The 25389-nt window shown below is 45.0% G+C and overlaps 2 protein-coding genes across 9 annotated transcripts in view; one reads left to right on the top strand and one right to left on the bottom strand.

The window, feature by feature from the left end:
* The first annotated feature begins 72 nt into the window (after positions 1–72).
* On the top strand, positions 73–6403 carry znf526 (zinc finger protein 526). Of its 3 annotated transcripts, none has more exons than XM_046399136.1 (8): positions 73–280; positions 867–1224; positions 1318–1487; positions 2681–2776; positions 2895–3673; positions 3778–3913; positions 4005–5618; positions 6053–6403. In XM_046399136.1, exons 2-8 carry the CDS (start codon positions 921–923, stop codon positions 6209–6211), a joined length of 3258 nt encoding a protein of 1085 aa, XP_046255092.1. In that variant the 5' UTR covers positions 73–280; positions 867–920; the 3' UTR covers positions 6212–6403. The 3 variants fall into 3 exon arrangements, with proteins under 3 accessions (XP_046255092.1, XP_046255091.1, XP_046255093.1); XM_046399135.1 differs by having other exon boundaries at positions 816–1224; XM_046399137.1 differs by lacking the exon at positions 73–280 and adding an exon at positions 303–405 and having other exon boundaries at positions 816–1224.
* A 158-nt stretch (positions 6404–6561) lies between these two features.
* The window catches only part of cicb (capicua transcriptional repressor b), a 36448-nt gene continuing 17620 nt past the window's right edge, over positions 6562–25389 (bottom strand). For 2 of the 6 annotated variants that reach the window (XM_046399117.1, XM_046399112.1), the window contains exons 3-21: positions 20466–20627; positions 20163–20337; positions 18726–18837; positions 18443–18625; positions 18169–18301; positions 17873–18051; positions 16813–16951; positions 16039–16136; positions 14755–15760; positions 14486–14625; positions 14160–14320; positions 11716–11906; positions 10780–11250; positions 10352–10701; positions 10078–10235; positions 9820–9980; positions 9399–9533; positions 8790–8921; positions 6562–8684 (exon numbers count right to left, since the gene is read on the bottom strand). In XM_046399117.1, coding sequence (XP_046255073.1) covers positions 8401–8684; positions 8790–8921; positions 9399–9533; positions 9820–9980; positions 10078–10235; positions 10352–10701; positions 10780–11250; positions 11716–11906; positions 14160–14320; positions 14486–14625; positions 14755–15760; positions 16039–16136; positions 16813–16951; positions 17873–18051; positions 18169–18301; positions 18443–18625; positions 18726–18837; positions 20163–20337; positions 20466–20627 — 4370 coding nt within the window. In that variant the 3' untranslated portion in view covers positions 6562–8400. The remainder of the gene's footprint in view (positions 8685–8789; positions 8922–9398; positions 9534–9819; positions 9981–10077; positions 10236–10351; positions 10702–10779; positions 11251–11715; positions 11907–14159; positions 14321–14485; positions 14626–14754; positions 15761–16038; positions 16137–16812; positions 16952–17872; positions 18052–18168; positions 18302–18442; positions 18626–18725; positions 18838–20162; positions 20338–20465; positions 20628–25389) is intronic. The other 4 variants (XM_046399114.1, XM_046399116.1, XM_046399113.1 and 1 more) reach the window with 4 other exon arrangements.

Below are 25389 nucleotides of genomic sequence, written 5' to 3'. Positions count from 1 at the left end.
CGACAGTGAGGTGCTGTTTATGACTGACAACCAACCTGTCCAATCACAAAGTCTGAAATGTTCAGACTACCGCATTGGGCGGGGCTTTGTTTCACAAGAATGGTAGCTATCGGCGGGTAAACGTTTCACTACACGTTTTGAAATGTAATTTCCCACGGACACATGTCAGTTTTTTGATTTCCATGTCACAGATGGTGACCAGGGATTAAAAAAGGAATGCGCTTGAGTGAACTAGGAGTGATGACCACACGAGGCATTGTCCAACGAGAGTAAGTGAGAGGTAAGGAAAAAGAAGGGCCCGCCGTCGTAGCCGGCGAGCTGCGGGGAAAAGTGGGTAGCGCCGCCTGACGGACCGCCTGACGAACCGGGGAGCCGCACTCAGGAAACCGCGGTGCCTGGAAACAGGTCTGCAATATCGGAGGGAGCGCCGCCAACAGCTCTCCATATGCCATCACACACTGTAAACAAAGATGTGAATCACATATGTGTGGCATATCAAAAAGTGATTAGCGAGGTACCATTGAGTAGTGGTATTACTAGCAACAGCGGGCCTTCATTTAGCTAGCGGCAGAAGACTGCGATGTTTGTTCGAGACATGATGTTTCATCATGTCTGTGTGAAACCTGATGGGTCTTGTCTGTTACTGGGTCTTAATATGCACGAATTAACGAGAAATGTAACGTTGCTGCTGGCGTTATGACAGAGAAACACCGAAATCATGCATCATTTGATGGCTACCACATAACTGCTGATTTGTATATAATGGTATTGATCAGTGTTACATATTTATCATTTTAATTTTTTGTTTACCATAGGTGTGCTGTTATACTGGCCTTCTGGATGACAAAAGTATTTATTATTTACAGTAGTGAAGACAGAGTACCTAAGACCACACACACACACACACTTAGAGGACCAGTATGGCCGAGCAGCAGGAGGAGGCAGAAGGTGTGTACGTGGAACACCAGTACATGTGCAGCGAGTGCCATCAGCTCTTCAACACCCTTGAGGATGTACTGATCCACCAGCAGATCCACACTGGCCAAGAGGGAGAAGGAGAAGGGGAGATAGGGGAGGCCATGACCGTCCATGATATCCCAGAAATGGGACACACCCAGCAGTACCAGTGTCTGGAGTGTGGGACCCTTCTTGTGAATCCGGAGGAACTGCTGCAGCACCAGGAGATGCACATGAGAGAAGTCGGGATGGAGGTTGAGCAGCAAGGTGAGAGATTCAATTCTGATTCTCAGTCAAGCTCACTACATTTTGAAAAAGAAAAAGAAACTAACGCTGTCTGTTTTTGTGACTGTCCACCAGAGCTGTGTGAGGTTTTGGAGACAGAGGAGGCAGGGTCAGAGGCCCAGGTGTCAGGACCTGTCCATTACCAGTGTCTTGACTGTCTGGCTCTGTTTGACTCACCCGAGACCTGGCTGGAGCACCGGCGGACCCACAGCAGGAGCAGCACACACAGCAACACAGAGACGGTGGTAAGAGACCAAACACTGGACAGACACAAGAGAATTTTTTAACTCGCTAATAACTGTAAAACCTCTTTGTATTAATCTGTGAAGTACAATTCATTTATCTTTTACTGTACAAGTCCAAGGGTAGTCTTCTTGTTCTTGGCATTTCACACAAACGTCTAATATGATAGATGATGAAGGTAGACTTCACTGTGACATCATAATGTTTTCTGGCTATTAATCAGCACCGTAACTCAGGAACAGAAGGGCAGATTGTGACCGTATTTCACAATAGTCTTGGGTGTACACCTTGAAAATGCTGAGTGAATAGATCTTGCTGTGTTGCCAGATTGAAGCTGTGTGTGAGGCATCCATATTTTAGAATTTTTAGCTTCTTTGCAGCAACATTCAGAGCTGAAGGACTGTAGTGCATTGCAAGTCATTGTTGTTGTTTTTTTTCTTTTTTTTTGGCCGATACCGAGCTTTGGGCGATTGTTGTTGCACCATGTGACAAAGCTCCCGAATAGTCGCTACATATAGTGCATGAGTCTTGACAGACATAATTAATTCTAGTAATTAGGAGTTTTGTCCTGGACTGTCAAAGCTCAAACACCAAATCCAGTGTGCATCATCAGACGTGAGAAAGTATATGTGACACACAAACCGAGAGACGCGTAATAACTGTAGATATGAGCAATAATACTGGTGACAGCAATAATTTTCTGCTGTGCTAAACTCCTTTACAATATTTGACAGCAGTCAATGGCAGTAGTAGTTTCTGGTGATGTTTCTCTACAAATACAAAAGCACACTCCCCTAAAGAATTTTGAACGGTGATGACAGGCAGTCATTTCCCTAGAAGGATAATCCATCATAGTTTCTGACTTTGCATTCATTTCATTTGACTCAGGCACCATATACTCCACTCTACTCTGCACTGCATTCAAATTGCTTCAAAGAGAAACATTCATCCGAGTGACTCTGATTTGGTTGTGTAGGTCAGCTCAGATTGGTTTGTTACAACTGTACTGTAATCTTAGAAAATACTAGTTTGAATGGGTGTCACAGCTAAACAGCAGACATCCAGTCTCCAGAATACCTGATAATAAACTAAAAGACAGGCGAATCAGAGTGATGTCAGACATTGCTAATTTCAGTAGCACTGCTAGCGTTGCATATAAAAATGTAGTAACCCATATGTTTGCCCCTTGGAACAGGAGTACGTGCTGCAGCCTGATGGCACCATCACTCCAATGAACAATGTACAGAACTACGTGCTAAGTGAGCAGCAGGCTGGAGAGATCTTGGCACAGGTACTTGAGATTGTAAACATCTCAGAATAAAGGAATTGATATCTCAACAAAATAAGGGTTTTATGGTTTTGCTCTCTTTGAAAGTTCTCTTCTCTGCATTTCTGTTTGTATGTTGCAGGTACTTGCCCAACATCAACAACAGAAGAAACGTCAGTCTGTTTCCAGACTCGCTGCACCCTCCCGTTCCTCCCTGCTGCCTCCGGTGACACCAACCCCCGGCTCTGCCACCGTGCAGCTGCAGATTCTCACGGCTCAAGCCCTGGCGGACAAGTCCAGCGCTCTTAGTCAGCGTCGCCCCAAGCTGCCCCCCTTGCTGCCTGCTGTGGGCCAAGCCTCTTCAGCAAAAATGGGGGTTCTGGAGAATGGTGTCAAGAGACTGGAGTTAAGATTGGCCCCCAGTGTCCAGGTTGAAACCCAGCATCAGCAGCAGCAACCAGCAGAGGTGGTGGTCATCCACCCTTATGAGTGCTCAGAATGCTCCCTTCTCTTCCAGACCCCAGAGGACTTCCTCCAGCACCAAGGAGAGCACTTCCTGGGTCAGGACAAAGAGAGTGGAGAGCCAGGTGTCATGAGTGGCTTCGAGGAGGTGCGAGGGAGGGATGAAACTACAGAGAAGGTTGAAAACATTCGGATAAGAATGGCAGAGAAGAAGGTAGCATTCTGTGCCAAACCTCAACAGTGTGAGCTCTGCAACCGCACCTTCACCTCCGTCAACCGGCTGGCTGCTCACAAACGTGTGCATGAGCAGGGCACGCATGAATGCCCGGAGTGTGGCAAGATTTTCAAGAAGGCATCGTCACTGCAGACACACATGCGCACACACTCAGGTGTGGCCAGGTACCTGTGTGTGGACTGTGGCAATGGCTTCACCACTGAGATGACTCTTATCATGCACAGGTAGACATCTTAAAAACACCACAGCAGCTGAGGTAACTGTAAGAAACTGACAGCTGATGTGACCTTATGATTCTGTTTCTTCTTTTCCTCGTGGTGTCTTGCAGGAAGTCCCACACTGCAGATCCCCTTCACAAATGTCACTTCTGCAACAAAACCTTCACCAACATGACCAAGTACCTCTACCACCGTAGAACCCACCTCAGCCGTGATTCATCTGGCGCACCCGTCCCTGCCTCCGTGGTAGTAAAACAACCATGAGCATATCGTGCATATCTGCAACCTCGAGTTAGCTTGACATTTTAAGTTGGCATGTGTTTGTTTTCTTCTTTAGGTCTCAGCTCCAAGAAGAGCATCTTTCTCCACTCTTGCCATCCTACAGCGAGCAAGAGAGAAGAGGTATTCCCACATTGATGAGGCACAAAGCAAACTGCTGGCCCCCCTCACAGAGGATGAGATGGAAAAAATGGGAGAAGATACAGTACCAAGTTCTCAGAGCGAAATGGAAGGAGGGGAAATTATGGAGCAGGAGGACAACAACATGGAGGTGTCTGCCACACTTGAAGGCAACACTGATGACTCCAAAAGGGTGGAGGATGCCACAAACTCTAGCTTAGCTACAAACCCTGCTCACCTGGATGACACTGGTGTCATGCCTGGCTCTGCTGATGCAGCAGAAGCTGCTTCAGCTGCACCGTCAGACAAAGGATCTTTTTCTTGTCATTCATGCCCTAAGACCTTCCCTACTCAGCTGCAGCTTGTTCACCATCGGCGCAAGTCACACGAGCGCAACTTTATGTGTGGCATCTGTGGCAAGTCTTTTAAGAAGCATATCCATGTGCGCAACCACATCCGCACTCATACTGGTGAGCGTCCCTTCCAGTGTTCTGACTGTGGCAAAACATTCTCATCTTTGGCCAATCTGATGAGACACAATCTAATCCACTCTGGCGTGCGACCGTACCGCTGTGATGTCTGCCATCGTTCCTTCTCGCAGTCCTCCAACCTCCGTCAGCACAGCCTGCTGCACTCTAATGCTGCAGTACTGTGCTGCCCAGACTGTCCCGCCACCTTTCGCTGGCCCACCAAGTTAGCAGCGCATCGCTACACCCAACATCCAGGGGCTCCAGCCCCGTTCCCATGTCCTCACTGTGAGGCTGGCTTCCTGACCAGGAGGCAACGAGACAACCACTGTCTGGAACAGCACCCCAACCTGGTGCACACTGGTACAGGGACAGAAGTCAGAAAAGAGACGGACAACCAAGCCGAGGTGGGAAAAGATCTCACTTCAGAGCCCTCCACCTCAACCACAGTAGAGACAGAATCAGGGGATTCAGCCACTCTCATGCGGGGGGGTCTAGATTGCAACATCTGTGGGAAGAAGCTCAATTCTCCTGCTAATCTGCGACTTCATAGACTGAGCCACTTTGCCTTAGGCCCTGGGCGGCCACGGTGCACCTCGGGAAAGCGTCCCAAGGCCCACCAGTGTCCTGTCTGTGGTAAACTGTTTGTGTCTTCCTCTGGAGTTGCACTTCACCAGCGAGTCCACACCGGTGAGCGCCCCTTTCCTTGCCAAGTGTGCGGCAAGCGCTTCCGTCAGAACACGCACCTCCGAGAGCACCTGCGCACACACTCGGGTGAGCGGCCATTTCGCTGTGAAGTGTGTGGAAAGGGTTTCATCCAGAGTATGCACCTGGCTGAACACCGCCGAACACACACAGGCGAACGGCCTCATGTGTGTCCACAGTGTGGCAAAGCCTTCAAGACCTTCTCCAACTTGAGGAACCACAAAAAGACCCATGCCAGGCAGCAGAGGCTAGATGACCAGGCCACTGCCCAAGCTGCAGTGGAGAGCAGCTCTGCTGTGGCGGTGGTGGACGCTTCAACAGTGGAACTAGCTAATGGGCAGCCTCAACTCATCCAGATCCAAACTTCAGATCTGCAGCAGGTCAGAATGCATCTCACTCATCCCTCAAAACTGCCATTATAAAGCACTGCATGAAGCGGATCTGAGCAGAAAAGTTTAGTTCTGTTTAGTTTGTTATTGAAGGCCGAATGAGTAGAATTTTCCTAAAACAAAAACCAGTGTTGACTCCTATGACAAATAATTCCCTTCAGGCACCACTTATGTGTGGCAGATTGTAAGCACAATTCAACAGGAATTGTTGAGTCAGGGAGGAGGGACAATTTTTGAATTTTGTGTTCACAAACTGACAAATCATGCTCATTCTGCCTTTAATACACTTTATTAAATGCGGTCTAAAATGGTTAAATTTGGCCAGTTAAAGTTAGTGAGACAAAGATTCTTTAGTGACTATTTCTGTGCGTGTACCCACTGAGTTGTTAGTTGAACCGATTCTGACTTCTGCTTCCTCCCGTTAGGCACAGGGAACTCCTACGATCATGTGTAACGAGTTCGGGGAGACCATAGCCATCATTGCGACCAATGAGGGGGAAGAGTTGCCTCTCGAGCAGGCCTTAGAGATCTATCACACAGCTCTGGAGAACAGCCTCGCAGTGGACGGACTGCAGCTCCTCTGACGACTACTTCAAGTCAACAAAAAAAGAGAATTTACTCGGCTGTCGCCAAATTGTTGAGTTCAGTATTGATCTTAATTTTGTCATTTGTATGAAATGGACGCAATTTTTTTTTAAAAGGTTTGTTTGTGCTATTGAAGAAAGTATTCAGTTGTAAATAAGTGAAATCAATAAATGGTTTTTCAATATGATAAACATTTGTAACGCATGGTTTGTCAGTCATTCAGCACAACGAAGAGCCATGTGGCTACAGTCTGTACACTGTAGAGATGACAGATTTAAAAACGGGCCGGACAAAAATTAATCTTCACTTCAAATGTTTTGTATCTGCTTAAGTAAAACCCATTTTCCACTTTGCTAGCCATAAAATCACTTTAATTGAACACCTGTTTTTATTTGCATACTGAAAGATACAGATACAAACTTAAATTATTCATATAAATTCCTCTCTTGTATACTGGAACAGCAAAACAAGGAGTAACACAAAAACATTAATAGCCATATTTATTATTGTTTTTTTCCATTTCATGTGTTTTACTTTCGGTAATGGGTGTCTTAAAGGTCAAATGTTCAATGACAGATTTTTTCCTTATAATATAATGAGTCTACTGACTCTACAGTAAGTATTTACAACACAACCAAGTCTTGCACAAAGACACAACCAGTATTAGATCCTACCAGCTCTCTTTGATTCATTACCCTCCCCTCGCTTCCCCCAGTTTTCTCTCCGCCTGTTAAAAAGGAGGTCTGGAGAAAGCAATAAAGTGACTAAGAGAGGAAGGAGGGAAGGATAGAGGTGGAGGAAGGAGATGTACAAGTGTGGAGGGTATAGAATCAAACTTGGCGAGGGACAGAGGCATACAGGGTTGTCTAAAAACATACGGCTTATTACTATTGAAAGAATACAAAGGTCCACGTTGTGTTTGTCCTCCTCTTTGAAATGAACAATAAAAACGACTGCACCGCAACTCCTTGCTGAGGTGAGAGGCCAGTCAAGGGAAGACTACAATGGAGGAACAGTACAGGTGTGGAGAAAAATCTCTCACCTGCCTCCAAAAACAGAAACAAAAAAGTACAAAAATCAACAGCTGGTAGACATGAAAGAAACAAAAGGAAGAGGGTTCACTGCGATGATATGAGGAGTAATAATAATAACCATAGGGAATAGTACAACAAACTGAGTATGACAATATTAAATACAAATCAAATTATTTTAAGAAGTTAATAAAACCGCTTGGCAATAGAGGATTAAGGACTTAACAGCCTGACCTCTACAACTAAGAGCCAGGATGTGCCTGATGACTCTGACCCACCTCCTTCCTTCATGGCTAGCGAATGAGAGGCACAGGAATGCTTGGTTCCTTCCTTCTGGCATGTGCTCGGGTCAGTCACAAGAAGGGAGGACTTGGCCAGACAAGGTAATTGCAGGAATGATGGCACTGCCAGAAGTCCACTTGAGTTTCAGTCAATTTTTCAGTCACTTCGTGGTAGACCTCCACCGAAGGTCTACATGTGAGCAATAAAATGGAGAAAAGGATCTTTCCAGGTCGTAGTAATGAGTTCTCTTCTCAAATCAAATGGTTTCCGGCTGTTGAGGGCCCAGCCCCCTAATGTCAGCAGAAACGAGACACAAGCTTACAACAGCTAAGTCTACATACAGCTTGTTCCTCAAGCAGATGCTTCCTGCATTCACTCCTGCTTATCCTTTTAAAAACAAATATCAAAACATAAAACGTCCTTGTTTTAAAACTGCTGACTTTTCACCATCTCAGAAAGGGTTTAAGCAGCTTCTTCAAGGCAAATGAGCGCAGCTGCACACAATGGTCCTTCGTTCACTGGCATCTATCAGAGCTTTCTCCAAGGTGGGTAATACAGAGAGCTAATTCGAGTGTGGAAACCGGGAGGTGCAGTCTCTGTGTGTGTGTGCGTGTGTGTTAGGGTGGTGTTAGATGGTAGTTTTGTGCCACTGGTCTTTCACATCCTTTTTTGGTATGAGGGTCACACATTACAAAAAACCGTTGCATACATACATCTCTCACTCTCACAGGTTGGCGGCTGAGGGTGGAAAGAAATCAGGCTCTGACCAGTGAGTTAAGAGTGTTGGGGGTGGGGGGGGGAGTAAAGTGTGAAAGTGTGTAAGGGGTGGAAAGGTGTGACGTCACCGACTGGTCAATTTATCTTGTCACCGTCCCTCATCTGGAAGAGTCCTGTGAATCACGAGCATCATCTGGGCTCGCCTCTGTCCCTTGCTCCTCTTCTTCATCCTGCAGCTCCCCCCTCGCAGATCCTTCTCCTGACTGGGAGCAGGAAGGTCCAGGGATAGAGCAAGTTGACTCAGGGGTGCCTAAACCAGAGGCATCAGAGGGGGTCGCCGTCTGCATGATCTTCTGCCGGACCTCCCTGATCTTTAGCTGCAGACACAACTTAGTTGGAAATATATCGGAGTATCTTGTCTGGAAAGCTGCAGTGGCCTGAGCTGAAGACAAAGAAAAAACAACAAGAATGAATGTCTGCGAGTGGCAACTCATTCTGAAAATGCTTGTCTCCATAGTGTGATGTATAGTGTGCGTTTGTGTCTTACCTGATGGGAAGAAGCCCTGCTCCTGGAACAGCTGCATGACCAGCGCTCGCCTCTGGTCCAGTGTTCGTCGCAGGGAGGAGTACGGCACCTTCTCAAACTCCAGTTCTGTCAGGATGTCTTCTCCGTCTGTGGCTGACAAAGGGACAAACAGGCGGCACTGCTGAGTCTTCAGCAAACCAGTTACAACACCTTAGTTTATGTCTCTTTAATGTTATGTCTGAGGAAGGGCTGGAGCCTGAAATATTGCATATTGGTGATAAAGGTTTGTGGGAAAATGATCTAGTATGCAGACTTCACTTTTGTACAGGCTTCTTCAGGTCCCATCATCTTTGATTTTAGCAGTGAGTGAAGGATTTCTCTAAGTCAGTGATTCCTGATTTTTATACATTTTTAAACTAGTCCTAATATGAGTTTGACTAAAATAAAAGATCTTCATTCAAGGCCCTCTCTTTAGACATGTACATCCATAACAAGATAACTGAGAATCCTAATGTTGCTCCCCCGTTCGTTCCTTACTGTTTTTACTCGTTTACTTGTGGACTTTATTTCAATGACCATTTTAGAAATAAATTTAGAACATTTAGCTATGTGCTCTTGGTTGTGTGTTACCTGTCCTGTCGAAAGTGAAGATGTCTCCTTCACACTTGGCGGCGCTTTTAGGCGTGTTGGGCTCTGAGCTGCAGCTTGAGCGCCGCCGACTCTTCCTCTTAGGAGAGACTTGATCGTCAGTGGCCGAGTCCAAATCTAAAAGCAGGGAGGAAACAACCCACAACACAGCATGAGTTGTACAGCCAAAAAAAAAGTGGATTATGTTGGATTACAACAATTAAACAGTTAAACACTAGCAACATTGTAGTAACAGAATTACATGGCAAAAGTCAATAAACACTATAGAGATAATTCCACCTTTGTTGTCATGAACAAAAGCAAGTATCTGGTGTTTGCCAAATGTTTGCACATTCATGAAAGTGACTACGACTACAGCAGTCTAAAAGCATTTGGTCAGAGCATCATAAAATCTGAGTGAAACCTGTCGAGTTCTTCCTCTTGCGTCGATAGCTGCCCAAAATGGCACGGGGGGAAGTGGCCAGGCTCTGCAGGGTGGGGGAAGGCAAAACCTCCTCAGGCCGAAACTCTGGCAGTTCTGCGAAGCGCTCCTCAAAATACACCTCTGACAGCACCCTGACAGACCAACACGCACACATACACACAACATACAGTATATATATGTCGTCCATAGATGATTTATGGAGCCTTACACACAAGATTCACGAAGGTGGTAACTCACTTGTCCACTGAGTCAAAAGTCTTCTTCAGTGGAGGTGGGCGGGCTTTGACCTTTTTGGGTGTAGGGCCATCTTTGTCAGTCTGTGGGGGTGGCAGGGACGGTTCTGTGGCTGATGGAGGGGGGAGAGGAGAGGAGGGGAGGGACTCCTTCCATCCAGCCTGCACAGAAAATTTCAAGTTCAATATATCATGCAGCATCACAGAGAGTCAATCACAACAACAACTTTCTTCTCTTCCTGTTAGAGCTGAGAGCCAGTGTGTGACGTCCCTCTAACCTCTTTGGTGGTTGTGCTTTCCTTGCTCCTTGTGTCAGAGGAGTCTGCGGCACTGGAGCCCTCCAGGGGTCTGTCCGAGGACGGCGGCTCCTCGGCAGGATGTGTTGATGGAGACTCAGGATCGAAGGAGAAATGACCACTGGCTGCAGCTTCTCTCTCCTTCTCCTTTTCCCGCTCTCGCTCCCTCTCCCTCTCTCTGTCCTTGTCCTTCTCTCTTTCTCTCTCTTTTCCTCGACTTCCTCCTTCATAGTTGCCCACAGGGATGTTCGCCACAGTTGCTTTCACCTTTTGAGGGGTCCTGACTGGAAGCTGGGTTAGTTTGGGTGTGCCCGGTGTACTGCCTGTAAAAACTTTAAAATGAAATATGAATAAAATATATCACTACAAATTATAATCTTGTAGATCAAGTATTTAATAAAAACAGGTACCAGGTGTCTGGATCTGGAGCGGAGGACTGCAGGGCCTTATGGACACAGCTGAGCCACTGGGAGGTGCCACTGAGCCGCTACTGCTGGAGGTCTGCGCCTGCCTCTCCAAGTGTCTGTCCGAATGCATCAGCAGTTCTGTCTGCCTCTCAGCCTGTCTTTCAGTCTGTCGATCTGCAGGTCTGTCTGCCAGCAGGTGTCTGTCTGCCTGTCTGTCCAAATGGTGGTGCGGATGTGGGTGCGAGACTGTGGTGGAGATGGCTGTGTGTTTGGACAGGATGTGGGGAGAAGCGCTGGAGGGGCTGGAAACAGAGTAGACCACACTGGGGGGTACTGCTGTCATGGAGACCACCCCCGTTGCCATAGTGATGCTAGGTGAGGGGGGGTAGATGGCTGTGACTATCTGGCTGCCTGAGGCAGGGGCTGAGGTGGAGGGCGATGGAGACTGAGCTGGGGCTAGGAGCGGTGGCTGACCTAGATGAAGGAAACACAAGAGACCGAATAGTCTTTTCATTTTCTTTCATGCTTACAAGAACAATCCATAGTATTGTCACATAAATAAATGTTATTATTGCTCTCAATGCCAATTAATATAATAGATTATAGGAGAATCAAAAGCCAACATTCTGTGTTTTGTTTTTGATATCCTTTATTTCATGTAAGAATTAAAATGACGTATAAAACTATAAAAAATCAAGTACAGAACTGTGTTGGGTTATAGTGTGTTGTGTTGATACTCATCTATATGTTCCGTGTCACACTATGAGGCTAAAGAGGTAACTGACAGTTTATTCGCTAAACTTTGGCCTACATCATTTGTGGATGAATGAAAGTCATTAATACAAAACATTAATACTGTTTCCCTACCCACTGTTGCCATTTCATACAATGATCATTTAAAGAACAGAACCGATGAATTCAGCTCTCCACAGCACTGACCTGCAATCAGAGGCTGAACCAGCGCCTGTCCAGGTGGTGCGATGGCTGTGAACCCTAATGTTGCGAGGGGTGACGGAACATATGCAGATCCAGCCACTGGCAGGGCTTGTTGGGAGGTGGAAGAGCTTGTTGTTGTGGAGACCAGAGGCAGAGTGGTCGGGACGCCTGGAGTGGACTGGACATAGGTGATTCTGGGCGAGAGGTACAGAAAAGGGACAGGTGATTGGGGTGGAGAAATCCATGGAATTAAAATAAAAAAGACATATGGGGAGCGAAGAAAGATGGTGATTTTCTTGTAATGGAAAATACAGAACAAGAAATGTGTAGTAGTGCTGAGAGAGGATGTTATGGTACAATAATGAGCCAGAACAGACATGAAGGGAACAGAGACCTGATTAGAAGAAAGAGGAAGACAAAAAAAGAAGTGCTGCAGTGAGGGTCAGCGGGTGAACGTACATCACAGCAAGCAGCACTGGATGACTAGTTCTACGTGTGTGTGTGTGTGTGTGTGTGTGTGTGCGTGCGCGCGCTTGGATCCGGGAGGTAGTGTGGGGGTGGCAGGCAGAGGCAACTTGGGCCACCAGCAGCATGACTAACACATCCAGAATAGAGCTGCTCTGCTACAACTGCACCCCTGTTGGAGTTATTGTTTCTTTTATTGTCCTCTCGCTATGCCTCAAGAAATCTGGACATCCGTGCTATAGGACACAATACAGCTTCCTTATTTCGGGCATAATTTATCACCCCTCAAGTACCAGAACGTAACTGGAGTTACTTCATTCCTAAACTACAAGGAAATGATATTAATTTTGATAACAAATGACTTCATTAGCTGATTTTATCTACATGGAGCATTTTATCCCACCAATAATGACAACAACAATTAAATTCCACTCAAAATAAAATTACCTTGTTAACCCTGGCCCATTTTCAAAAGATAAAATGGGATGAATAAACAAAATGGACGAATAAACCTTTTATCATTTGTCCAAATGGTGAAAACTGTCATGTAAACACTCCTTCTGATTGCTTTCTATTTTTGGCTAAGTACACAATTTACGTGAATGGTCACCCAATTTGTTTAAGAACAAGATGGCTGCAGGGGAACTATCTTTGGTGAAGTGATGTTTACTAGTTTTAGGGAGATATCAGAACACTGAAAGTCTCTTCAATGGCCATCTATTTAACCAAATTACATAATAAGCAGTAAACAGATAATGGTGTTTAAAACTGAAAACCTAAAATGTCCTTTGTCTGAATATGTATTATGGAGCATGCAGACAAGACATTAGGAAACTGATAATAATGTAAACACTACAGAGGTCAGTAGTCACAAGTGAGGCTGGCATATGTTCATAAATGTTTGCCTGTTTGTCAGAGCAGCAGAGTCAAGCTTCACTGGCGCATAATTTGTTTACAGTCACTTAACGACATCTGCACTGTTAGGCTCATCTATCTGTTTAAGAAATAGCTTTTGGGCTTGCAGACCCCCATTACAGAATGTTCCAAGTTAACTCAAGCATCAGTGTTGTGCAGAGAGATCTTGAATGCCCAAACATTAGAGAGAGAACTACTTTTTTGCCCTCCTCGCTATCAAGATGTCATCAAGATGTGCCTTTATACAGGCTGCCTCAGTGACGAAAACTAAACCATATTTTGCGATTTACAGTGCATACTCACTGATTGTCAACCACCTGCAGCTAGAGGAGGAGGCCCTATCTGCAGACCCTGCTTTGGTGAACCTACTGGTTTGTCATGAATTAAATTCATTTCAGACAAAATTAGGTAAGTTTCAGACACATGCTGACAGTGCTGTGCCGTGTTTGTACAAAGAAAAATTAGGTATTGAAGTTTGGGTTCTCAACTTATTTCTCATTTTGCTCACATGCTGTAATTTGCAATATTTTGCTGGATTTTCCTTCTATAAGCTGCTGAATGAAAGATGAAAATTTAAGGCAATTTGGCTGGTAATTCACCGATGGAAAAAAGAAAATACTGTCACCTGAGACGAGAAGGGAATATCTTTCCCTACCTTAAAATGGGCTCACATACAATATTTTGTGTGTAAAAAGGTTTTCAAATTGTCTTGCACATTAGAAATGACAAATGAAAAAAATATATTTACAAACACAATGGCAACATGTTAAATATGTGTGAAACAATCTTTAGACGTATTTTACTGGCAGGTTTTTGGGTTTAGTCTCAGCAGGCAACTACAGAAAAGCATTTCACATTCAATTTAAGATAACTGTTGTGACTTGCCACTTCAACACAAACTATGAGCCCACAGTTACATGAAATTGCTATTTGACACATTATTCCTGTTGTGGTCCGTGAATATGGATTACCAGATGGTATTAAGTAAGCGGTGGATCAACCAGTGCAGAACGAAAAACACAAAGGGGTGAATACATATTCATTGTAGTTTGTTTGTTATTTCCTACCTGGTAGGAGCAGGTGGCAGCAGTACAGCCTGGGAGGGGGCAGATCCTGGAGTCACCACAGCCGCTGTGCCCACTGTTACAGGGAAGGGGCTGGCAGGGTGAACTGCTCCACCCTGAGGCAGCTGGGACTGGACCACAGGCATGGGAGCTATCTGGATGATCTGGAGGGGCATTAAAAAAAGTGAAATCCATTTAAAAAAAGGAATACAACAAATATAAATTCATAAATGGACAATTAAAGTGGTGAGTTAATGACATGATTTATAAAGTTCTCATGACTGTCTGACTGTATGACTGACTGTGTCTCCACTGGAGTGCTCACTGACCTTGCTTCCGGTCTGGGCACCGTTCTGGACAGGAAGAGGTGGAGCCACAATGGGAAACTGCTGGGCAGGGGCTGGTGCAGTCCGTACTGTTGCCATGGGAACAAGCATTTTACCCTGGAGCACTGGAGATTGTGTTTGCACTTGAGGGAAAGACGGGAAGAGGGAGAATTGGCATTTTATCAAGATTCACCACTGAATAACTGGTATAGTAAGGCCTTGTCTTGACTCTGCTTATATTACTGACACGACTGCCATTCTAAAACTCTCACCTCTAGTTCCTGGGCTGACGACTCCCACTGTTTGGCTGGACGTATATCCCGTCAGTGAACTTGTACCCTGTTGCTTTCCATTGGCGAGGGACACATGTGTGGGCGGCGCTGTGGGCAGGTTGAAGATACTGGTTGGCTGGCTGAGCTGCTGAGGTGGACTTTTGGGGTGAGCGTTGGTAGGTAGGGTGGGCAGGATGTACTGAACTTGCGTGATGGCCTTACCCCCAGGGGGTGCTAAGGAAGAAGCAGGAAGGAACTGGGGCTGAAGCAGGGGCAGAGGCAAGGGCCCATTTGTTTGGCTATGTGGTGCAGAAACAGCGGTGGAGGGAAGTGCCTGCTGCTGGGAGGGCTGAGGCTGGGGGGAGGGGGTGATGAGCTGTACAGCAGGTTGAGCAGACAGAGCCCCCCCTAATACCAAATTAGTCACTACACCTGAGCCTGCACCTACAGGATTAGGTGACGATGAAGAGTAGTACCCACCCCCTGTGGCTGTGGCCCCACCTCCTGGTCCTGAACCAATTAGAAGCTGTGGTTGCTGCTGGGGAGTCAGTGACTTCCTCTCTGGTGGATGTGGGCTGGATGATGTGCCTCCATCTCTGGGTTTGCTGGCGATGGGGAGTGGTGTGCTGATAACAGGACGCATTACATTGGTCACCACTGTAGAGGCCACTCTTACAGCACCAACGCCCAGGAGTGGGTTCCCACCCAGTGAACCTACTGATGAGGATGGTGGCCCTCCAGCTCCAGAGGTGGAGATAACTGACTGGCCAGAAGAGTGGGACAGAGAAGTGGCTTGCACTCCTCCTCCCACCTCACTAACAAAGGTGTCTTTACCCTCTCCTTCCCCTCTTTCCTTCCTCCTGTGATCGGAAAAGCCTCCCCCACCTGATCTCCCTTCATCGTAACGCTTACTGGTTGGGTAAGAGGACAGTGAGACACTCCTGCCATGAGGAGTATGTGAAGATGATGATAATGCAGAAGAGCAAATGACTGGAGCAAAGACTCTCTAAAAACAAACAGAGAGAAACCAAAGATGTAACTGAGGGAAAACACCTCAAAATGACAAATCACAGTGTACGAGATGCATTTAAAAGGTCATAACATGAGATGGCAAAGGAATAACACACGGCCTCTAATAGGCAAGTTCTCTTTACTTTTATTAGTTGGGTTGGTTAGGTTTAGGCATGAGGAGTGATGATCGTTAGGGTAAGAGTATCAAGATAAGCCAACCAGAGGCAGTGTTTCTTTCCTGCGCCATACTAGGGATAAAAATATTGCTGTTACCTTTCGTTCACTTTCGTCTCCAGACCCGTTATCGCTGTCGCTGTCAGTCACCCGCTCCTTACACTTGAGGTCTATCGAACCGCTAGGATAAGGGTCCTCTGTGGATAAGAGAAAAATACGCTACAGCTACATTTGACTTTCTTTGTGATTTACAATCCAAGATGAGCTACATTAAAAGGGAATTTTTGCCATGTTTTGTGGATGTCCAATCAGTGGTAAATGTAGTCTAATTCCTCAGTGCATTCCCTGTTGACGGAGGAAAGCTGAGTGCACTTGCTTGCAGAGCCATGCCGGCAGTGAATATTTAAGTTAGCCAAAACACTGTAAAATGCATCCTCCACGAAAACCTTTGAGTTCATAGCCCATAGATCCCATATTTGTTCTTGGAAATGTAGCTACTTTGCAGCGAAGAGAACAGGTTTTGTTTTTTAGTGACGGCACACCCTCCTGGCAACCCAAGATGAAATAGAATGTAGTTCTTCCTTAACGCCAACTATGTTACTGTAGGCATAAAAGAGGTATTGCAGCAGGGATCACTATAACACACACAGAGGAATTTATTACTTCAATTGACTACATTTATGATCAACAATGACTGGAAATCTAAACAAAATCTCTGCCAATATTATCTATATACTTCTGACTGATAATCTTGTTGTACTATTGAATAAGATTTCTGCAGGCAGATCGAGGAAGCAGGAAGCAACATTCACACACTTTGATATCTCTGATCTAGCATTTGGTTTCACAAGTGAAGTGGGTTTGATTTCTCACCAATGACATCATCATCTCCTTCCTCTTCACAGATGACCATGCGCTCCTCGTCACTAGTCATGTCCTCGCTGACTCCCCTCTGGGACTGTGACAGAGGTGGGGCATGACTCGAAAACTGACTGCCACCATCCCCACACATCTGAACGAACGAATGAATGAATAAATAAATAACTTACAGCAGAGATCCTTTTGAAATGAGTTACATTTATTTGTCATTGGTGTGTGATGCATTAGCTGTATATAGGGTGACCAGATGAGAATGGTTAAAATTCGGGACAGGAGGTGGGGGTTCATATGTGCAGGCGTGCATACAGAAGGAGGCACACCAACACTTTCTTAAATGTATTATTAGGTAATTCTGTTTATAACATGCTCCACTGCAAATATTTTAATTTTTTTAAGTACTTATACAAATAACTGAACAATATACAATATAATGCTATCAAGCTCACCTGTTGCATCAGCCCTAGCTGGTTTTCCCACAACAACATGCTGGCTGCTCTCCTCCTCCTCTCCTACATCTCTCTTCACTGCTACAGCTATGCATTCCTGACTCTCTCTTGCTGCCACAGCAGCACTGGTTGAAGCCTGGAAAAATTCAAAATAAATGAATTGGAAGCTAATCCCACTAATCGGACTGTTCAGGTTTCCTACGTGTTTCCTCAAGTTTCTCAGGTGGGTACTCTGTTTAGGTACTGTTACGCTAACACATCTGGTCCAGACTTGCTTTGTTCCTCCTCAGGATGAGCCTTTTTCAGTCTTTGAAAATGTTTTTTGATATAAATGTGGATTGAAGGAGCAAACATTCACGAATGGGGACTGTCCCGAATGTTTCAGACTGTCTGGTCACCCTAGTTGTATATGACAGCTGTGCCAATATGTCTTCTGTGTTTTTAATGTAAAGTGGGAAAGATACTCAAGTCATGTTTACAAAACATGCAGTAGGACACCATTCTGTTTCCAGCAGTGATAGTGGCCTCCAATTTATGCTTAGAATATGCAAAACCGCATTATTACAAAATCCACTTTCCAGGTCTACGAGCTGTAGCTCCTTTATTACCTGTGCCAGTTCTGCCAGGGCCTGTGTATTGCCCCTGTCACCCCTCTCCAGGCTGTGCACAGCACTTTGAGAGAAGGCTCGAGGACGGGTAAGCTGGCCCGCATGACCTTCTCCTGTGCTCCTTTCAGACACTCCCACTAGACCTGGACCAGCCACCTTCAGCTCCACAGAATGGGGCTCTAACAAGGGGCAAAAAAAAGCAACGTTACTGGACTGGAAAGGATATGAATGCTGTAAGAAATACTATACAGAGGCTATGCAGATACTATACAGAACATATACTCAGTGAAACCAACCTGTGGACTCAGACATGCTCCTTTCTCTGATGTCTTTGCCCCCTGGCACACCACGGCCTTCAGAGCTGGACTTCTTTCTGTCTTTGTTGCACCATTTCCAGTCTGGGTGAGCCTTAAAATGGGCCTCTTTTACCTGTCAACACGACAAAGCGCAAGAAGGAGGGACAAAGTGAAAAATAAGACAAACGCACATCATACACTCTAAATCAGCACAAAAGCATACAGTTGTATGTCAAGGTGTCTCTTTGGTTGTAAATGCATCTCCAACATATACCTGGAAGGCCAGATCATGATACTTTTGTTTCTCCTTTGGTCCCAGAGCGTACCACCACTCCCCAAGAATCTTGCTGACTGTCCTGTTGTCCTGGTTTGGGTGTCGCTGGTGCACCAATGCCCGATGGCGCTTACTGAAGATCATAAATGCATTCATCGGTCGTCGGATGTGGTCCTTCTCCCTCTGAGAGAGTGAAAAAGAAATACGGGCAGAGGTTACATTACATACTTTAGTCAGAGGAACGTTGAGAATTTCGATGTTCTGGTAACAGAGGAAGCAATACCTTCCCAGGGCTGCTCTTATCCCCATCTTTAGGCAGTGCACTGAGAGACTGAGTGCGTCTCTTTACCGGCGATGTTGAGAGGGGCTGCTCTGGTACCACTCCTGGGAGGAAGCTGAAAGGAGACCAAAAAAAGCCCTCTGTTTGTCATCTTTATTAAATATTACCCTTGGGGACAATATGCACAGACAGGCTTACTCTTAGGCACTACTTACCCTTTCTTAAATAGTATAAAAAGCAAAAGAAACAAAAATTTACTGACATTATTTAGCTGCAAGTTTACTAAATGTAGACTTGGGTTGACTTGTGCGAAAATTGATTGTTATCATACTATGTAATTTTACTTATCTAAGGTACTGAATTCTACTGTATTGGCTTTATTAAAATATATTTTAAGATCCTATCCACATGTGTATTAGTAATTACCACATTAAAATCCTTTAATTGCCATGTATTCTTTCTCGCCTATTAAAAATTCCACAATATATGAACTTTATATACATGAATAATTTTCATTTCACAAGTTTAACTGCATCAGGATGTCTGCTGCTTCACTATAAAGTCTTGTGTGGGGTTGTTGTTGTGTGTATGTTAAATGCTGGACCAGGATTGGCTTTTAAACTATTTGTGTCACAGATCATATTCAACCATATTTTCAATGAGCACAGAGAAAATTCACAGCTTGAGCAATGAATGTGAAAACAGCCTCATAGTGTCAGACTTAACATTCATGATTCAACTATAGGAATGTGGAGAAAAACACATTTTTGACTGAGAGGGGACTTGATTATATCAAGTTTTATGTCTGTCAGGATGTATAAATTTATAGAATTATAATAAAACCAGTTAATCAATGGCAAAAACCCTTCTGTTTTCATCCATTTAATAGTCATTGTAACTGATAATAAAAACAGTAACAATAATACCGTGTCATGTGATACGATGACACTTTCTGGGACAATTATAATACTGTGAAAATCTTATACTGTTGCAACCCTAATGTACACAGACCCAAGACCACAAGTAGATGACAAGTAGTTCATCTCCCGTGGGATACATCAGCGGTTTCAGCAGATAGCTCATCCATTTCAATGGCTGACAGCCTGGCCACTGCCTTTCATATAGTGATACAGCCCAGAGATGGAATGCTTTTGTTCCCATCTGCTTTGTTCTGGCATTGAGCTCTTCTGCCCAAATTAGCACAAAGATACAGAAAATATCACACTCCCTTACTGTATGTGTGGGTACACAGTACCACACAGAAAATTACTGTGAAAGTTGACTTGGTTAAATACATAACCACTTTTATATGCGGACACAGATAAGGGTGAATGTGCAGTGTGTATCTTTATGTGTTTATGTAACCTCACAGCTCGACATGTAAAATCACTACAAAACAAACAACAACAACAAACAAAAAACAACAACAGCTGCACTTACGGATCGTCCACATCACTTTCTGTCTCACTGTCAGGCCTCTCCCTCTCTGCTTCTCCTTTCTCCTTCTCTGGAAGCGGATCATCAGAAGAGGGGGGAGGCTGGGAGAGGGGACCTCTCTCTACAGTGGGAGGTGCCTCTGCAGGCTCCTGTGACAGCGATGCCACCCCTTGACACTCTGGGGAAGGACAACAAAGAGATACTTTCAAAGAGTTAACAATATAAGCTATTGAAAGAAAGCAGTAAAATTCAAAGAAAATGATATGAAACCTTGGTATCTTGTACAGCCATTTGGTCAGACTTAACTGTATTCAGTACCTGTCTTCAGACTGGCTGCTTGGGGGTGGTTGACCGGGTGCGGGCCCTCTCCTGGCTGAGAAGAAGCATCTGATTGGGTGGGTGCCAGGAAAGGAACCAATGAATGCCAGGGGAAGACTGGAACTGACCGCGGCTCTACGTTGGTCCACACTGCAGAGGAAAAAGAGTATTGTTAATTGCTAACAACCAACACCATGTGATGTCCATAACTTCATAATGTTTTCCTGCTCATATATCATATCCAAAAGAACCAGGCCTTCTCTTATTCAGATTATCGAGATGCTATTTCCTTATTTGGGGAATCGGAGCCCTCAGTGCAACACTCCCACCAGAAATGTATTCTCACTACAATCACTTGCTCTAGCCATTTCTTAAAATTAGTCTGCAACGTTACCATAAGTAGTTTTGCTATTATGGAGTGCTACAGCACCAAATAAGTAAATTAAAATCAAGGACAGACTAAAGCCCACTGCTTTGACAATAGTTCCTTGCACAATACTACTGGCTTTCATTTTAGCCTTCTAACGTGGGGTTATTTGCTAAATGCCAGTTACAACCTGGCAGAATGCAACCATATCAGTTCAATGAGAAATACAGAAAATATGAGCGCTGCCAAAGAGGCACACCTCCAGCCACTGAACTGGTTAAATCACTCCAACAACAGCAGATGTTCAAAGGGACTCTCTGTTCTCAACACAAGCTGGTTTGAGAACAGTAGCTGGTACACTTAGAACCCTGATAAATTGAAAAGAGACTATACAAGTTGTATTATTTGTCATATTCTTTTTCCATTACTGAAAACAAACTCTTAATAAGGATGCTTTTCCCAAAAACTTTCAAGTGACAAAATCTGTCTCCTGTGAGCCTTCAGAAATAGGTTCTGTCCGTTATTAATTCAACAATTAAGGCTTTCATTATGCTACGACTGATAAACAATGACACACTGCTGTGTGTATAAAGAATTTGCTAATAAATGATGTACTTCCACATAGAGGTGATGAAAGTGACAAAGACTAACCAAACATGCTTAATCCTTGGCGGAGATACTGAGGATTCTCTGATGAGAACATGGTTGAATGAAATTCTTGCCGTCTCTCCCAAAAAAAGAATAATGATGAGTCCTTTTAAAAATCTCTCTTCTACCACAAAGAGAAATCCAAGCGAGGAAACATCTTAAATCCAAAATCTCGAGCTGATGTTGCTGGGAAGCTCACAGATGTCGACAAGTGCTCAATGGTGCCCGTTTCATCCCTACAGGTTGCGGTCATCATTCACAATAATTACTGCATCATCAGCCTGCATCGTGAGGATTTTAAGATGTGGCACAAAGAGCTATCCTTTTTGTTTTTACTTCCAATGTGAGTAAAAATGAAATATGTCTGTCAAGTTGAGTCCATCTCTCCGTATCGCAGAATGCCGCAATCTAATAACGCGCACGGAGCAATCAAACATCAATGGACAAAATGTACGATAAATGATTACAATAACATAAAAAAACTTAAGTTAAATCTGTCACGAATCCAACAGTGTATAGACGATCAACTGAAACGATGATTGTGATCGAAGGCAAAGATCCTCCTCCCTTTGGTCTAATTACCCCCGATGCCCTCTCTCCCTGTTTGTTTACATTACTACAGCAGCTTGGCTATGAAGGGGTTAACAAGGCCTCGAGTCCATCCACGGCCTCGATTAAAACATCCGCCCGAAATATGCGCAATCTTCTTGGGCCATGTCAAACCTCGCTCTGTGCTACAATACAGCAGCAGACAGGGGAGCTCGGTGGGTGTTAAGAAGCACATAAAGCTTCAGAGTAAAACAGCTAACGGTCTGCTTCGAGAGGGCACCGTATCGATCAGGCTGAACAGCACTGCAACAAGCAAATTGGGGCGATCAAAGCTAAGGTGATTCGTCTACTTGGAACTTGGAAAGCGGCGTGACAATCTTCTTATAATCCAAGTGTGCACTGTTTACTTAAATACAGGCTTCAATACCAGCTGATTCATATAATAAACCACAGCGACGGCTATTTAGCTGCCTCTTGCAACAACCGGAGCTTCAAGTGCAGCACTCCAAATTGGACCAACCTCTCGGGAACGCCCCTGGTCATGCACCCGCCGCACAGACAGAGGCGAAAGAAACGCAATTGTTCTCATGTCTCAACTACAAAGGCATATTCAAACGTACTGGCTGCCAAAATAATCCAACGAGGACCGTGCATTACACCAAATACTAACTCGTTTTTTCCCCCCGTTACCTGTCCCCAGAACTGCACTATGCACCTGTCTTAGGTTGACAGTAAACACCTGCCAAGATCGAAAACCTATAAAAAGGATGACGCTCGCGACCAAATTGAGTTTATCCGTGTTTACTACTTATAAGCATTTGTCGTTGACTGTAAATCTGGTGCATTCATCCATCACCCAGTGCTTACAATCGTCCTATCCATCAGTTTTGATTATCAAGAAAGATACTATTTCTACTACAAAGTATCTTCGCTGATCCCTGCACAGTCTCTAATTTACCACCTCCAATCCTACCTGGCCAATTTGGCCACAGACCTGACGTTAGCTCGAGACTGATGAGTCTAAAACACAGCGATGAAAGCGACTACGGTGAGGACTCCTGGCTTCAGTCAGCAGGCAGAAAGGGTGATGAATCGCAGTTGGGGTTTTTTTCCCCCTCCTCCTCAAGGCAGCAACCGAGTGCCTGACCGAAGATGCCTGAATAGTGGACCCGCACCCGACGGGAGGGCTTTACAAGAAGCGGTACATTACGTTAGGTTAAAGCCGTTTGGTGAGGTTCGTCCGTCTGCAGCAGGTTAGCTAGCCACTTCGTGAGGACGACATCGGCGCGCACACCGTCCAGTTCAGTTAATACTTCGTGTTACGAGTGCTGTTTTGTTCCAGAAAAGTGCTCGTATTGCATCTCCAGAGGTCCTAGCCCGAGTTTACTCCCTTATTTTTGTCTCGTTGTCTCTCTCGCAAGCCTTGGCCCTTTCTTTCTCTTTCCCTCCCTCTTCCTCTTGTTGTAAACTAGGCTGCTTGCCCCCCCTTACACGTCCCCCCCCCTCTTCTCGTCCTGTCAACCTCGCCCAGCCTTGTCCCGCCTCCCGCAGCGAATTCCACTCTGCTATTGGCCGAGGCCGCTAACTGTCATCTGCCCGCCGCGAATCCTGATTGGTCGGAGTGTGCACTGGAATGCCAGTCATATGCAAATTTAACCCGGCTTTACGACCAGCGGCTCTTCTTACCACAGAAACTTAACTTAGCTTAAATACGAAAGACCAAAAAATAAAAAAACACCTTGTAGCTCTGCTGTATTCACACTGAAACACTAGCTGGTAATCACGTAGTGCCTCATAAATGTGTATTTTTGTGTTTGTTTCAGTAAGCCCACCCCGGGCTCATGTCATTGGTACAGGATTCGTAGTAAACCTTGATTGATGCGTGAAACCGCGAATCAAAAGCCGACACTCAGATGTAGGCCAACCAACGGCTTAACAGAAGTTAGACAAGATCCCTCCTTCTTACAAATACTCGGCAAAAGCTTTAATTCTCATGAAGACCATCCGGTACAGGAAGGCGCTAGTGAGCTATCCACTATTTACTTTCTACGCTGCTTTTGGTCTTTCTATGCAGTCTGTACTGGGGTGGGTATTGATGAGGGCTTTGGGTCAGGATGACAATGCACATCCACGCCCATTAAGCCGCTAAGAGCATGCAGGGTCATTTTGCATACTTGTGTATTTTTTCCCCCAAAGCTATAAGATTGAAACATTAGGGCTCTATTATAGATCAGCAATTTTCACTTGAGTGAGGAATTGGCTGTAAACCCTTACTCCAACAATACTACACCCTTGCTTTAAGAACACAGCTAACAGTAGAGAGGAGTGATGTAATTTTCCACCATAAAAAGATCTTTCAAATCTCCAAACATTTTTCCATCTCTCCATGCAAATGTGCCTCCTCCAGACAGAAATTTAAATGTTCTGATGCAACATTCGCAGGGGGAGAGAGAAAGAAAGAAGAGAACTGAAAACGGGAGAGTAGGGGTGGTTAGAAAGAGAGGGAAAACGGGTGGAACAGGCTAAGAGTGTAGAGGACCAGAGGGTAAAAATAGACTGAGAGTCATTTTCAGCAGGAGAGGCAGGGAGGGAGGGAAGGAGGAATGGAGGTGGGTGGGAGGTTGGGTGGGTGGAGAGAAAACAACTTGTGAAAACAGAGCTCTTACAGGGAGGGCATGGGGGGCCAGAGATGGGAGAGACAGAGGGAAAGCATTTAAAGATACCTGCATTATTTAGGTATAGCATAGAAAGACAGGAAGGAAGAGGACATGTGCACATGGTGTGGTTTCCTGTATGAGTCAAGAAGTCACGCTCAGGTTAGCTCATCTATCCACAAGACAAATACAATACTGGGAGGGACTTAATTGGCACTACCAGCCAGTCAGCTCATCAGGAACTGATGAGAACTGACCAGTGAGGTTGTGAGAGCCGCTGTCAGGCAGTTTCCTCAGTAGTAAAAAAGTTAACCCTTGCAGTCCTGATTTATACTTCTCACAAAAGAGAAGAAAAGAAAAATCCATATTTGGATCTGTGCAACAAGATCAGAAAGACCACAAGAACAGAAAGATATGTTTTTGCAATGTGCATAAGGTCCACTCAATAAGCCATTCAACTCTCTTCTCAGTCCGTTGGCATCACTAAAGCATCTTGCATCATCAAAAAATACAGAGTGACTGTCTGAACTCCTTTTAAGCCCGGGCGTTCCCAGTAAGGGTTAAACTAATGGCATTAGAATAAGAGACCAGAGAAAGTAAGAGATTAAGGCTTATCAAGTGCACTGCGCTTTCAACAAGTCAATCCAGCAAACACAGTGTGCTGTGTGCAGGGAGTTGGACAGCATTGCAGTGT

Source organism: Scatophagus argus, chromosome 9 (genome assembly GCF_020382885.2).
Source record: "Scatophagus argus isolate fScaArg1 chromosome 9, fScaArg1.pri, whole genome shotgun sequence".
NCBI lineage: Eukaryota > Metazoa > Chordata > Actinopteri > Scatophagidae > Scatophagus > Scatophagus argus.
Note: the sequence above shows the minus strand (reverse complement) of the source record. Positions and strands in the feature narration are given on the sequence as shown.

What these genes read in the sequence shown, in the direction of transcription:
- znf526 (XM_046399136.1), top strand. Translation starts at nt 921, where the DNA reads ATGGCCGAGCAGCAGGAGGAGGCAGAAGGTGTGTACGTGGAACACCAG. An exon ending in CTGGAGAGATCTTGGCACAG is followed by an intron (nt 2,777 to 2,894) that starts GTACTTGAGATT and finishes TGTATGTTGCAG; the next exon opens with GTACTTGCCCAACATCAACA. An exon ending in CACCCGTCCCTGCCTCCGTG is followed by an intron (nt 3,914 to 4,004) that starts GTAGTAAAACAA and finishes TTTCTTCTTTAG; the next exon opens with GTCTCAGCTCCAAGAAGAGC.